We start from the raw sequence: 15060 nt of genomic DNA, 5'->3' as shown, positions 1-15060 counted from the left end.
AAATACAAGTGCATTTTGTGGGCTCTTGGATACTCTCCAAGAGCAATATTTACACCAGGTTACCATGCTTATCTAGCTGAAATCTGCTGCTGGTCCTTCCAGAGGGTCTGGGTTTTGCCATAATGAAAACTAAACTTGGATGTTAGAGAGGAGAATCACTGTCTCTAAGGCATAGTGCAAGGTCCAGCTGAAAATTTGAAAAGCTTAGTTAGGCAGTTCTAGCCTGGTGATAAGGGCATTTCCTGGTGGCCAAGAGAATTGGGATTGTTCAAAAAGAAAAGAGAAGGTATTGGGGTGACTTAAATGTGGCCTTCCAGTATCTGAAGGGAGCCTCCAGGAAAAATGAAGAGGGTCTATTTACAAGAGCATGTAGTGACAGGAAAAGGAGGAATGGCTTCCAACAGACAGAGAGTGGGTTTACATGAGATATCCCTAATATAGGAATAAAGTCTTAAGCATCAGGGTGGTGAGGCACTGGAACAGATTGCCCAGAGAGGCTGTGGTTGCCCCATTCTTGGAAGAGCTCCAGGCCAGGTTGGATAGGGCTCAGAGCAACCTGGTCTAGTGGGATGTGTTCCTGCCTATGGCAGGGGCTGGAACTAGATGATCTCTAAGGTTCCTAAAGATCCCAAGTAATTCTATGATTATCTTTCTCATGTGCTGTTGGACTGAGCAGACAGAGCTAAAGGGAAATAGGAAGAGCTTACTGCAGTGTTTTTTGGAATGTCTTTCTTTTGCTACTAAATAACAACTATCTTCCCCATCCAAAGTAGATGTGCAAGGAGGTTTCTTAAACAGATATTCATTATACAAATAATACCTACTGCCAGGAACAGCTGCTTCTTTTTATTGTTATGCTTATGGGAACTGCCGGTTTTAACTATTCTTAAACTAAAGTATCTGAATTATTTTGGGAGCAGAGATCAGATCCAAGATCCCTCTCTTCAGCAGGCCACACAGTTACAATTTCCACCTCTTTCACATCAGGTGTCTTAAAATAATGGGATTTAAATCTTCAGTCTCTGTCCTGAAGAGTTAGTCCTTTGACTGGAGACAGGGTAGTGCACTAATATATAAATGACATTTCCCTTGGCTGTTACAGCCCCTGAACAAGTTTATTGGAGAGTTCTAAGGAGCACATTATTCAAACCTCTGCAGATGCTCTTTTAATAGAAACAAAGCAAGGCAGCTAGACTGGAACCTACAAGATCAAAAAACAACCCCCACACACCATGTAGCTGCTGTGATGAAGGCCTCTGTCCTCAGGAAAAAGCCCATGACTTGGGTCACATCTATAGGGAATTGGCCACCAAACAGATTTACAGAAAGTATTTCTGTACTTCCCAGAGAAAAGTTGCAGCAAAGAATAGCTGTCTGACCTTAAGGAGTTAGTTCCAGTGGCAAAGATACAGGACAGTTTTAAGTTGAAATGTTTCTAGAAAAAGTGTTTGGCAGTGATGAAAGTTGTGTGCTGTAAAAGCAGCGTTGATAGGAATCATCCTGTTTTCAAAGCTGCTTAAAAGAAAAAAAAAATAGATCTGCCCATACTCAGTTATCTGGGAATGTAATTTTTAAAATTATTTCTTAGGTAATATGTTTGTGGTTTTACCAGTAAAAATGAATAAGTGATACTTATAGATAGGGTGTTAATATCCTGTGCTGGGCTATTGAAAGTCATCCTGTGAAATCAGTGGAGTGTGCTGTGCTGGTGCTTTTGAATCGAGTTGGATTTCTAAGAATGGGACACTGCCAGGGAGGGAATAAAATGGGAGCTGGCATTTGGTAACAGGAAAGGGAGAGTGAGCAAGCCCTGGTTGATTATCTCCATCTAGTTTTCCCATCTAGAAATGGGAACACTGACTTGTCCATGTAAAGACTTCTTGAGAGTTGTTAGTACCCACTGTGACTAGGCATTAATAGATGTTGCTTCTCACTCCAGCAATTCAGTTACCCTCACATAGTGCAGGGTGTGTGTCCAGATGCCATTTGTGCCCACTGAAAAGGGCCATGTCTAAGAAACTTGCTGCAGGGTACCAGCTCTGATCAAGAAGAAGAATGAAGGCAAGAGTAAGTCTTAGAGGGGTGGTGTTACACCAGCAGAAGTCCTCAAGGCACTGCACAGCATATAAATGTTTAGGATCAAACTGTTCCATAGGATTTATGATAGCATTGATCAGCATGGATTATCTTTTTACTCTAGGAAGCATAGGACCAAAGTCTATTGCTGTGATAAATGTGATTTCCCACAACAGAACCATCAGGTTACATGGCCAGCAAATTTGACCCCTTTAGTTTTCTAAGATAAATAGTTCCCATGTCTTCTGGGAGCATCAGCATCTTACCAAGTCAGAGAACAACCACAAAGACAGAGTGACAGCAAGCTGTGACTTGACAAAACACATGTAAGCCCTTCCAATAGGAAATGCTTGGATTCCATTATGTGTGCCATTGAGATGCTGTGTAATGTAGGGTAACCAAGCAGGTAATAGATCTTACACAGACATTACTTGTTCTTCCAAGCATGTGGCTATACAGAACTTACTCATTTTCCCTGGCCATGTCCTTTTGTACGTGGAAATATCCATCTCAAAATTTATGTTCAGCAGACTTGCATTTGTTAAAAAATAATTTTTATTAGAAATATGTTATGTATAGAGTATATCTCCTTGCAGTAATGCAGTTGTCAATTCTGATTGTGCCCACCAGTTAGCAGAAGTTCAGCAAGCCTTCCAAGGGAATCATGGTTTTGTGTTCTATAAAATTCATCCCTACCTTCACCCTCTCGCTACACAAAGATAAGGAGTATAATTGGAGGCTAGTTCTTTGACATGTAACTAGTTCTGTACAGATACAGGTAATGTATACTTTATAAAAAGTAAAAAAAAAAAAGTAGATAAGTGAGAAGTTCACTCTGAAGGCAGAACCTTAAATGTAGCATTGATAACAATGTCAGTAGTTACAAGTGTATTAGTAATTTATTAGATTACTCCATGAAGGGATGCTGCTGTACTTTATTATATCAGAACATGACATGCTTTGAATAATAATAATAAAAAAGATTAAAGCAGTAAAAAGCTTCTTTGTAATACAACAGGCGCCTACACTGTGACTCTTATTGATGAGCTGATGATTAGGAAGCAGTGTAATTATGTTTCACAAGCAGAGCAGAACAGTCCAGTCACTAAAACACTTTGAAATGAAAGCCTTTTGATTTTGTTCCACCAGAAGTATTTAATCAATAAAAGTAATGTTCTACTTTGTCTAAATAAATTAAATGAAGGATGATTAAATACTCCTAGGAAGAAAACAAACAAACTTCAGAAATAGAAGGATAAACACAGCAACAATTATCTGCAAATTTGTATGGTGGTGATGTAGGAGAAGCTGACAATAAATAGCTTCTCTTAATGGCCACATTCACAAGGAATTTTTCTGTAAAAAGACCACGGTATCTATTTTCCAGTCCTCCTGAGTCAAACTGCATTATTTCTCGGACATTAGTTTGATGGCATACTTCTTTTGGATGTAAAAGTTGTTTAAAAGGAAAGGCTGCCAATGTGTGGTCAGAGGTTTAATTCGGCCAGTTCCCACTTCTGCTGCTGTTCAGTGTGACTACGTCTGCTTACAAGTACAAGCTCTTATTAGTGCAAGTACTGCTTGTCTACTCCAGCCCTAATTTTTTTGCCATTGATTGACATTATTTTTCCTTCACTGACAGCTTTGAATTACAACAGACAGGACACCATAAAACCTTACATCTCAGACGTCCAAAGCTTCACACTGAAAACTCATTCTCTGCAAATATTGCAAAATACTGGGGGTAGCAGGGCTACAGATTTCACCCTTCAAACATTTAGAAGCTTTAAACCCAAGTTGTACTATTGTAAGTTTATTGTTTGAGAATCACAGGATAGTTCAAAAAAACAGAGTTAAATAAACATTATTTGATTTGGTCACGTGGGTCTTGGTTTCTTCTAGGCTACTAATTCCAAGCTTTTGCAGAGGAAAAACGCAGTTCAGCCAGAGGGAGAAACAGTAGTTCAGCCTTTTTTTTTTTTTTTTTTTTTTTTTTTTTTTTTTTGTCTAGACAAAGCAGTCCTGTTTACTGTTCTTAATTCTGATACCTTTTAAAGAGTGACATTACTACCACAAGATGTTAACTTTTAAAAAAATCTACTTGAATATAGCTTTTTAAATCACCTGATTTTTATATTTATCGATTACCTAACTAAGGAAACTATAGTTTCCTCAATAAATTCGCTTTTCTACAGATCAGTTTGGTAGCCCAAACTGAGACACTTCTACAACAGGGACTCAAGAAACGTGCAGTCAGCAGGCATTATTTTGGGAGTTGAGATACATTAAATTTTTTAAATTCTGATCTGAAGATTCAGACCATGTCAAGAACTCAAACGCCAGAATTCAAATTTTCAGTCTTGAGTAGGAGCCTCAAATGAACAGCCCCTTTCACGTTTCAAATGACTGAATTTCCCCAAGCACATCCTTGTCCACACATGCCTTATTGCACTTCTGCATAATGAAAACTCAGAAGTGGCTGCATTTAAAACAAGTGTTACATGTTGTGCATTCCTGTCCTGATGCATTATTTATATCTCTGTCCCCTTTTTCTCAGTGTGTACAAAAGGTCAAGTAGTGACGGGCCAGTACCGTATGCTTGCCAAGCACGGGGGATACGTATGGCTGGAAACCCAAGGAACAGTGATTTACAATACCCGAAACCTGCAGCCCCAGTGCATCGTCTGCGTCAACTACGTGCTGAGGTGGGTTCAGGGGACACTCACAACACGTGTGCATTCGCGTGCTGGAGAAACACAGTGTCTGGAGGGACTCTTCAAGGGTCTATTTATTCAACACTGTTGTTCTGAAATCCGTTTAGTCATGTTTGTTCAGTCTTGTTTACTGATGTTAGACATCGATGAAAAATGTGGCATGCCTGTTCCCATACGTGCTGTTGAAATACACCACAGCCTTTCTCCTCTGCAGAGCAGCTGCTGTGCTCATACAACAGAGTATAAGGTCTGCACCGAAGATTTTATTGTGTAACACAATCACTAACATGTTTTGTTTTTCTAATCCTGTGACCAAGAGATAAAACTAAGTACTAACTCTATCGTATGTTGCTAGGAGAAGCTGTTTATAGCCTTAAAAATCAGGACTGATCAGAAGTTTTGCCTTCATTTGGCAAAACTCAAGGTTTTTTGGTCCTAGTTTGGGCCAAAATAGGAAATACGTATTTGAGTGGTAGTCTGGTTCATTACAGCCTCGACTACATCCTCTTAAAAAGCAGAGCAACAAAGCTCTGAGTATTCCCACAGAAGTCCTGACCACACTCTCTGCGTCATCTGAGATGGTGGTGCTCAGCAACGCTGGAACTGTGCCTCGCCTGTCGAGAGCCTGGCATGCAACCCAGAGGCCAAAATGCTCCTATAGCCCCAGCTTCAGAGAGTTTGTACTGCCTACTTTATCCACATCTTTCATCTTTATGGTACAAATGCCTTAAACTTATTCTCTCGTTAGTGAAATTGAGAAGAACGATGTTGTGTTCTCCATGGACCAAACAGAATCACTCTTCAAGCCTCACCTCCTGACAATGAACACTGCCTATGACAGCAGCATCCCTGAGACAGAGAAGAGTGACTTCTTGTTTACTAAGCTAAAGGAAGAACCAGAGGAACTTGCTCAGCTGGCACCAACACCTGGTGATGCTATTATTTCCCTGGATTTTGGTTAGTATTTGTATAAATTATTTTTGTGCAACAAAGAACCACATGAGAGCCTACATTCAGAAACTTAATAGACAAGGTCTGTTTTCTGTGTGTACAAATTGGGAGTAATGGCTGAAAGAGGCCACATGCTCACATCAGTAGAAAATTTCTGTGAATGAGAGCAGGATCAGGCTTTCTTGCTGACTAAATAACATGCATTAAGTCTATGCCAACTTATTGTCATGGCAACTAGGAGCAGTGTTTACTTTTAATGAATAGCTGCAGTTATATCATAACACTGCACCAACTAAAAGTATTCATTAATATTGTTAAAACCCCATCCAGGAACACAGAACTTTGAGGAAGCCCCTGCCTTCGCCGATGCTGTTTTGACACCAAACAAAGCATGGCCAGTGGATGTGAAAAGCCACCCTGCTCAAGGTGAAACACGGATGATACCATCCTTTACAATGCCTCAGATTGCACCTGGCAGCAGTACTCCAAGTGCAAGCAGCAACAGTAGCTGTTCCACGGTAAGAAGAGCTTAAAAAACCATTAAAGGCATGTTATTTATGTTTTGTATGCAAATCCCATCAGTAGTATCTCTATCCTTCCTATACTGCATTGTGCCTTAAGAATTAATAGCAAAACTGTCAAATAGGAAAATAGGAACAATATCCTGGCTTCACATTGCAGTCCTCATTGTCTCCCAGCTGCCCCTCAGTAATTACTGTAACATATAAACAACGAGTCAGAGAACATGCTACCACCTTTCACGGAGTTGGCCATCTATAAAAAGCCAATGTAAAATGGTGTGGCCACTGGGATCATTGCCCCAGATCCATCCTCCTTCTGTTAAGTAGAACCCGTAGCTTTTAGGAAGCTTAGGCAAGAGAGCAGCTCCTTGGAGTTACCCACTGAAGAAATTAATGTGCTTCCATGGCACTGCTCTCAAGAGCTGGAGCCATTCTTATCAGACATCATCCAGTCTTAAGAAAAGCGTGGAGGTATTGCTAAGCATCTTCTTTCTTGACAGAAGTATTTAGTGGTGTACATTTCTTGTTCCCAGTCTAAGCTGCCAAAAAGCATTTAAAATAGGATGACAGCTAGGTTCCTGTAATGGGCTGCCTGTGAGAGAAAAGCTTCTGATAGAAGTGGACAGTTTTGGGTTCTGAACACACTAAATATACTGTCTGCCCATTCACTTTTTGTAGGAAAGATCTGTTACTGAATAACAGCGTGGTATAAATGACATGATGCTAAGCCAGTACTGTGGTTGTCTTCCTGCTTACACCAAACTGTTGTTTCCATGCAGCCTAGCAGCCCAGGAGATTATTACAGTTCTGTGGATGAAGATTTTAAGATTGAGGTGATTGAAAAACTTTTTGCCATGGACACAGAATCAAAAAGTCAGTGCACCAACCAGGTAATGAGCTATGTCTTCCAAAAGCCACCAAGATCAGTCTCCTGCTAGTAGACAGTACAGCTGCATGTTGTGTGTGCAGATACTGGGATACAGCATTTAAACTGCATTTGCACATGCACACCAAATGTTTGATGCACATTAACAGAACAGTGCACTTCCAAAAGCTGCCATGCCAATCTCTGTCCCTAATTCTCTGAAACATGAAGTTTGGAGTGTCACTGTGATGGCACTGCTAAGAAGAAAGGATCACCAGAGAGCTTTCAAAATTTGGAGTCTTCTGTAGATTGGATAAGTTATATAGGCAGCAGCAATTTGTTTTTAAATCCAGCCAAATGACTAATGAGCAAACATCCTTCCTAGAACAAAATATAAATAAACTAATTCTTGAAAAACAACCAAATGAGAGAGGAATGCCCCTCATAGCATACATCTCCTTTAACTACAAAATGAAAACTCATTTTAGATACATGCTTCCTCTTTTGCCTCTTCAAAGTCTTTCACAGAGACTTGAAAATTACGTCCACATAAAGTAACACACAGTCTCCATCTCCTGCATTCTAAGAATGATGTAAGTGTCGAAATTTCCCCTATAAATAAATAAACCCACTATTACAACATTACAGCAAGTGAGCTAGCAAATAAAAGGTGTGGGCCTGATTCACCTTACTTAATTTTAGACACGTAATTGAAATGCCTTTGTGCAGAGCTTGTACTTTATAGTTGAGAGAAAGGAACAGGCACTGCTGACTGGTAGCACAGACCTCACGCTCATCTCTGTTAATCCTACAGAAAGTTTGGGGTGCTGGGGCCCAAATTAGGTACTTCAATTTGCCAACAGAATTTGCAGGCTTAGGTAGGCTGTAATCCATGTTCTGAAGAAATTTTTGTCTAAATCTGGACATAGAAACAAAAGCAAGAGAAAGAGTGGACAGATAGGAGACAAACATGGAGCAGGATGAAACTCGCTGCAAGATGTTACATGTGCAGACTTCAGTATTGTCAGATTCAGCATCCGCTTGCTCAGGTGTGTCCCACCACATCAGCTGCTTTGGTGGGAAAAACGAGTATTATAAAAGTGCTGCAGGGGTGTTATGAACTGATTGGGGGCCCCAACACTGATTATCTTCTCTGTTCAGCTCTGGGCAAATGCCAAGAGAAGTGAATGTGCGTATGACTAGTCCTCCAAGGGAAAAAAGTATACAGATTTAAGTGTGATAGTGTCCTTCGGGCCAAATTTTTTCAACCCTTGCGTTTTTAGACACCTTTTTTTATGTAGCTGGATTATGAAAAAACTATGTTTTCTATTTTAACATGAAAAAGCCCGAGGTTGAACTACATGCCACATGTTGTAGACTCTTGGCAGACTACTTATTCAAAGCTTAGTGAAACAACATCTACTTCAGATCACAGTGATGCTGGAGGCTGCATGCAAACTTCTTTAACAAATACTGCTCCTCTCTGAGGTTTTTTCCTTCAATTTGTTGTCTTAATTTTGCTGCTGCTGCTATGATGAACATGTATGCTAGCACAGAAATAAGACATCTTTAAATAGGAGTTGGCCAGTTTCATTAGGTAAATTTGGCATACAGTGATTTTTTCAGCTTTGTATCTATTAGTATTCCATATCACACTAACTGCCACAACTATTACTAACTTACAGTTTCTTTATGAACTTCATCTTTGCACAGACTGACTTTAATGAACTGGACCTCGAAACCTTGGCTCCTTACATTCCTATGGATGGAGAAGATTTCCAGCTCAGCCCCATCTGCCAAGAAGAAAGTCCTCTCTCTGAAAGTGCACAAAATACCCAGCAGAGTCTAAGTAGCATGAGTACCATCTTCCAGCCCCTCGCTCCTATTTCACAGAATCAGTTCCTCACAGAGAAATATTGCCCACAGCTATCAAATGAGAAAATTAACTCTGGTCATGGGTCCCTGTCATCGGTGTTCTTCAACAATATGAGTAGGTCATCACTGCCACCATACCATGATCAAGCCAGCACTCCTCTGTCTTCAATGGGAGGAAGACCAAACACCCAGTGGCCACCTGATCCCCCATTAGAACATGTTCCTGCAAAATGGAGACTCATGGATAAATACTCAGGATCCTTATCAAGTTCCCCCTCTGGCCCACCAATAACTTCTCAGAGGGTGCCCATATATAAAAAAAGGTATGTGTTTCTGTGGTATGACTATGTATATTTACCCAGAAAATATTTTGGGAAATGAGAAGGGTCATAATCTTCAAAATTAATTTTTCTCAATTCAGCTGAAACAATTTGTTGTGATAGGCATCAGACTACAGCTCTGGGGAAATTAATGTGGTGCCCTCCCAGTGGCAGTGAGTCTGGAGGAAGCAGAAGTGGGCTAATTTTTCATTGCCTGTAAGGATACGCAAATGAATTTCCTGCTGGTCCGGTTAAAATGACACTGGTGATTTTGCAAAGCATGCTTGATTTCATGCCATTTAAGAACAGTACCTAAAAGGCTTACTGGTCCAGCAGTAGCACATACATACTTTCTTACCTTCCATATATTTTCTGCACAACAGAAAATGGGAAAGAGAAAGGAGTAAAAGTACATTGTTGCTGGCATATGTAAGTACTACAGCCAAGACTTAAATTGCAGGCTCTTTTTTTCTACAACCTTTTTGTTTGCTTTCTTACACATGTGAACAGTATGTGATGAGATGTAGATCAGAGTGGCACAGTCCTAGAAGTTGCCTCGTGGCTAGAAGTTTCTCTGTAGCTCTTGAGATTTCAGTGTTGCTCACACCAACATGTTCAGGAAGTACATAAAATAGCAATGGTCATTTTAAAACATGAAGGTATGCAGTTTGCTTTTTGGGATTTCTTGTTGGTAGAAGTAGCAGTGTCTGAATATGCATCTGGAAAAAGGGTTTGTCCCCAGTCAACAGCTTGTGTGTTCATACTTAATATGTAAAAGCAAGGGGACATGCATGGCTCTCAAATCCAGTTCTGATGAATTACATGACTTTCTTTTCCACAGCATTTTTTTGTCTGCCTGGAGATCCCTAGAGGCTGTTATGCTAAACTTTCATAAGCCTTTGATCCCAAATGCCGAAAGTTTCTAAAGATGGCACAATGACTAATAAAATAAAAATATTTGATGTTTGAGATCCGTCCACTGCCAAGTCTCAGACACCTTAAATGTCTTCAAATGAAAGAAGAATCTGTATAAATGAACCAGATAATTTCCCTTTGCCTTCCTGTGCACTCAAAAAGATCTCTTCTCCACAGGCCCCTAGATGCTTTTGGACAACGAGGCATAGATATAAACCCAGCAAGACTTGCTCTGTCTAACAGTTTGAAACTGAAGCGACAGCTGGATTATGAAGAACAAGCCTTGCAACAGCTGAGTGGGGTAATCATAAGAAATGCATCCCCTTCACAACTTTGGACTCACCATGATCATCAGTGTAATTGTTTTGCTTCCCTTCTCTTCTCACTGTAGGGAGATCCATCCATCATTAACCCATCTCACTTAATGTGGAAGAGAATGAAATTTCTCAAGGGGGAAAACTGTTCCTTGGTTACAGAAAAGAAGTCTCTCAGCACAAGTGTTCTTACTGGTAAGACAGAAAGTGGTTTTGCAATGTTACATATTGAAACACCATTTTAAACTGGTTGAATATCAGTAAGAGCTGAACAATGTAAAGGTACATTTGATAAATACCATTTAGTTGGTTTCACATATGTTCACACGCTTGCTTTGAAGGGAATAGAAACCAGCTTAATGGAGCTGTGTTTCCCTCCTGCTGATCCAAGGTGTGACTATCTCAGAGCTAGAACAGATAACTTTCTCTACAACACCGTGTTTCCTTACACAAGCATATCATGACTGCAGTGCAACTGCTAGGGCTGAGGCTGTTTCTAGACTTCCTTTGTGTTAAGATGCAGATTTGCTTGTGCTGTAACACCATGACACCAAGGTTCACTTTGCTTTGGATCAGTATTACCTATTATAGTTAATACACTGGATTCATTTAGCTTTTTTTTTTTTTCCCTACTATTTAAATAACAGATGAATTTTTCTGTAACTCAAGAGGTCTGAGCCAACCAATGAATCAACTGCAGCAGCAGCAGCATCAACCCACCTGTGACAGTCCGGGTGAGAATTTGAAAGCAGGAGTGTTTCCCCCTCTGTTTTACAGTTCCCACTGTCAGGATTACAGTGTCCAGTCAGCTAATAAAGCATCAGGTAAGAGCTGTCAAACACAGAGACTGGAAAATGTTGGTATTTTGTTCCAATACTGATTTCATGAAAAGAAAAAAAAACCACACAAAAAATGTGGAGGAGGATGAAAAAAAATCGAAGTATAGCACAAAACATTAGTTTTGTGGTTTAGTGTGAAACCATAATGTTTACATTTGTAATGTATGAGAAAAATATTTTTACCCTTCATTTCAGTTAACACCTTTTCACCTTGGAGGACCTGTCATCCTCCATCCATACTCCTCTTGTAATTGAATTGTTTATTACATTGTGCTAAACAACTTTGCTGTAGCATTGACATGCAAGTTTGTAGATTAGAGTCTTCACCTATGCCTTCTAAATGTTGAAATAAGTAATTAAAGGGGACTTGTGCCTGTTCTTTTTAATACAGACAGTGAGAGGAGTGGTGTCAATTTGGAAACTCTGTCTTTTACTACAGCTTTCCTCATCTGCACCAATACAGTTATCCTCAGAACAATCTCAGTTTGTGGGTGGAGGTGGAAAACGGCACTTGTTTGTGTGACACCCTTGCAGCAGTTTAAGGAGGGGCAGAGCACAGATTTGCTCTGACACCTGGAACTGCTGCTGGTTTGAGGTATATTGACATAAAAACAGAATGAAACTGCTGTAAACAGAAGAGGTGGGAGGAAACAAGTGCCCTTTCTGTTCTCAGCACCTTAACTAACTTCACTGCTGTGTTCCAGGTATGACCAGTCGCCTGCTGGGGCCCTCCTTTGAGCCCTACTTGTTGCCAGAGCTGACAAGATACGACTGTGAGGTGAACGTGCCTGTGCTGGGCAGCTCCACGCTGCTGCAGGGCAGTGAACTGCTCCGAGCGCTGGACCAGGCGACCTGAGCGATCCCGCAACTCCCCGTGGCCTACACTGTTCAAAACAGCTTCCCTTTTTAAATATATTTTTGCAAGTAGACAATTTCTAATACCAGTACACTTCTACAGGATTTTACTTAGATATTAAACCTGTCCACATTACCAAATAGTGGCCTTTTGAAGTTACTTACTTTATTATTCATATTAAAGAAATACATCTACTGTATCTTCTCTATTGCAATTAAAGTGGTGTTTAGAGAGTTTGATTATCCTCCCCTTATCTCATTACCTGTAATTTATATTCTGAATTTTATTTTTTCTTTAATTTCATGCTAATAAAAAGCTGTGGTATAAATGCCTCATCATGTGATACTTTGGCGGCAGTACTGCAAAGATATATTTTTATTGCCAAAGATGAATGAAACAAATTTGATCTCCAACCACAGTTTTTTGTTGATCTGCCAAATTAAAATCCTTTGAGTCTTTCTGGTTTCCAGCATTTATTTTATTGTAACTTTAATAACTTTTGGAAAAGCATAGTAAGGTAAAAATGCCAGCCTTCTGCCTTCCATCCCTTTCCTTCATTTTTATACACTTCGTTGAAAGAAATGTGAATGGTGAAATGCAATGTTTGTGGGTATCTGTGAAAGTTGCATGTTCTAAGATTTTTTTCCTCAGAAGCAAGCCACATTCTCAGCTGCCTTAACATGGCTTAGCTCTACAGCCAAGGGAGTCCTACAGATTTGCCCCAGTGGAGGATTTAGGCCTCTGTTTTTGTTTGTGTTGAGGTTTCTTGGTTTGTTCTTTGTTGTTGCCTTTATTTTTTACACAAAACAGATTTTTTTTAATTATTATCTCTCTCTGGGTCAGTTGTTAATCATCTCTTGGTACTTTTGCTGTATCTATGACACAACTACTTTAAGAGCTGTTTCTGCTAGCAATTTGTAGTATTTGTTATGATGTTGCTGATATTTCAGGAATCGGAGCAGTGGCCAGTACTAACACCTCTGATTAATGTTACCCTTTTTCATTTTATATGCTAGTTAGCAATATAACTGCAATATTGAATCAACAAATCTCAGAATAGTATTTCCCAGTGTATAAGGCTAACTCACCTATAATTAAAAAAAAAAAATAATTAAGGATTGTGTAGTGAGATGAATAGCCAACAGGCAGGTCTCTCATTTTTACTTGCCTTACATTAATCAGTAGCTAAAAAGTCATTAAAAGGCAGACAGAAATTTTCAGAGCTCCTTTCTAACTATCATTACTTGTCATGCACATATTTGAAAAGTAGGGCTTTGAATGCTTTCAAAGGGTATTGAAAGTTGAAATTACATCTCTAAACAGCAAAAAATATTACCATAAAAGGCAGGTGAGCAGTTCCGACTTTAAAATACATACAGACGTAGATCTGTGTTGGGATCTATCTCGTTTCCTCCGCTGGTATAAATCACTGTAGATTCACAGGAGAAAATGAAACAGTGGCAAAGTACTAAAGGTAAAAATCTGGCCCAGAAACTTAGGACAAAAATATATTTTTGAGACTGCTGAGTCTGCTGAAGCCTGGTGTATAAAATTGCTTTGTATCATGCACTGACACTTGCATAGAGAGAGCCTTGGGTTCATAAAGCACTTCAGAATTCGCTTTGTTAGGCGAGTCTTAACCACATTTACTTAGAAAAGCTGAAGACCTTTTGTTATGGGTACATGATGTAAAAAATATATACTCCCTATTGTAGGCAATCTTTCCAGAGTTTATTACCAAAAATAATCTACTTGTAAAGTGAAGTTATTACTGCGTGAAAAAATTTATTGTAAGCGTCAACATCTGATGAAAATTGGCCATCCAGATTTGACAAATTTGCAGTGGCACGGACTAAAGCTTCAAGGATTAAAGACACTTGAATACTGCTCTTCTGTTTCTTATTTGTGTAGTTTCAGCATTAAAAATGTTATACCCTAACAGTTTACTAAAACACTCTGAAAAAATATTCCATGTCTTAATATTAATCATACTTTTTATCATAATTATTTCATAATCTATATTGCTGAATTCTTATTGACAATATTATAACTGTATGGGAACTTTAACTTGATAAGGAAATGTATTTTGACACTGATACCTTATTAAAGTATACTGATCCTAAATTCTTTGTGACTCATTTGCTATGAATTTGTTATTTGTTGTATCATTGTAAAACAAAAGTATTTATTAAATTATTTATAGAAAATAAAGGTTTGCATTGATCTTTGAAGACTGAAAGAACAATCAAATGCTACCTATGTCTAAAAGCTGGGAAGGAGCCTGCCAAAGGTCCATACTATCAAGTGCTTTGTAGAGTTTACCTGTTTTTCCTCAGATGAAGAATTAATGCCTTGCAGACCACTGCCCTTCTGGAACTTGTCCTATTGCTCAGACTGTTTCAAAACTGTGTTTCTTGCTGAGGAGCTGAGGGTGCCTTTTGTAATGCTACCTTTACAAAAAAAGAGGAAAAATTAGGTCCACCAAATCACAGTTTAGAGGCTGAATTGCCACAGTTCCCAACCTGAGTTTTGGTGGAGAAACAGAAGCCATCATATTCTAGCAGTCTTGGCAAGCCCCTGACTAATGGACTTTCCCCATCAAATCCTTCCAAGCCCCTGCTTTGCCCTGACAGTAGTCATTAATCCCAGTGCTGCTGTTAAACAGCTCAATCCTTTTCCATACAGCAAATGCTGGGTTTGCCTGTGTAATTACACTAATCACATAGTAGGAGGACAGATACATTAAAAAATTCATTTCCAAACATGCACCTAAACTTCATTGCTGCGTGGACACTGTTAATGCTTGACCCTTCT

General features: G+C 39.4%; 1 protein-coding gene across 7 annotated transcripts in view; it reads left to right on the top strand.

The window, feature by feature from the left end:
* The window catches only part of EPAS1 (endothelial PAS domain protein 1), a 76011-nt gene extending 61554 nt beyond the window's left edge, over positions 1-14457 (top strand). For 6 of the 7 annotated variants that reach the window (XM_066316069.1, XM_066316075.1, XM_066316073.1 and 3 more), the window contains 9 exons: positions 4634-4781; positions 5539-5747; positions 6072-6259; positions 7042-7152; positions 8841-9325; positions 10415-10538; positions 10629-10746; positions 11199-11375; positions 12095-14457. In XM_066316069.1, coding sequence (XP_066172166.1) covers positions 4634-4781; positions 5539-5747; positions 6072-6259; positions 7042-7152; positions 8841-9325; positions 10415-10538; positions 10629-10746; positions 11199-11375; positions 12095-12246 — 1712 coding nt within the window. In that variant the 3' untranslated portion in view covers positions 12247-14457. The remainder of the gene's footprint in view (positions 1-4633; positions 4782-5538; positions 5748-6071; positions 6260-7041; positions 7153-8840; positions 9326-10414; positions 10539-10628; positions 10747-11198; positions 11376-12094) is intronic. The other variant, XM_066316071.1, reaches the window with a different exon arrangement.
* Positions 14458-15060: the final 603 nt, after the last annotated feature.

This window comes from Sylvia atricapilla, chromosome 3 (assembly GCF_009819655.1).
Source record: "Sylvia atricapilla isolate bSylAtr1 chromosome 3, bSylAtr1.pri, whole genome shotgun sequence".
In the NCBI taxonomy this organism is placed as follows: domain Eukaryota; kingdom Metazoa; phylum Chordata; class Aves; order Passeriformes; family Sylviidae; genus Sylvia; species Sylvia atricapilla.
The sequence above is the reverse complement of the archived record's forward strand: the minus strand, read 5'-3'. Positions and strand labels throughout refer to the sequence as shown.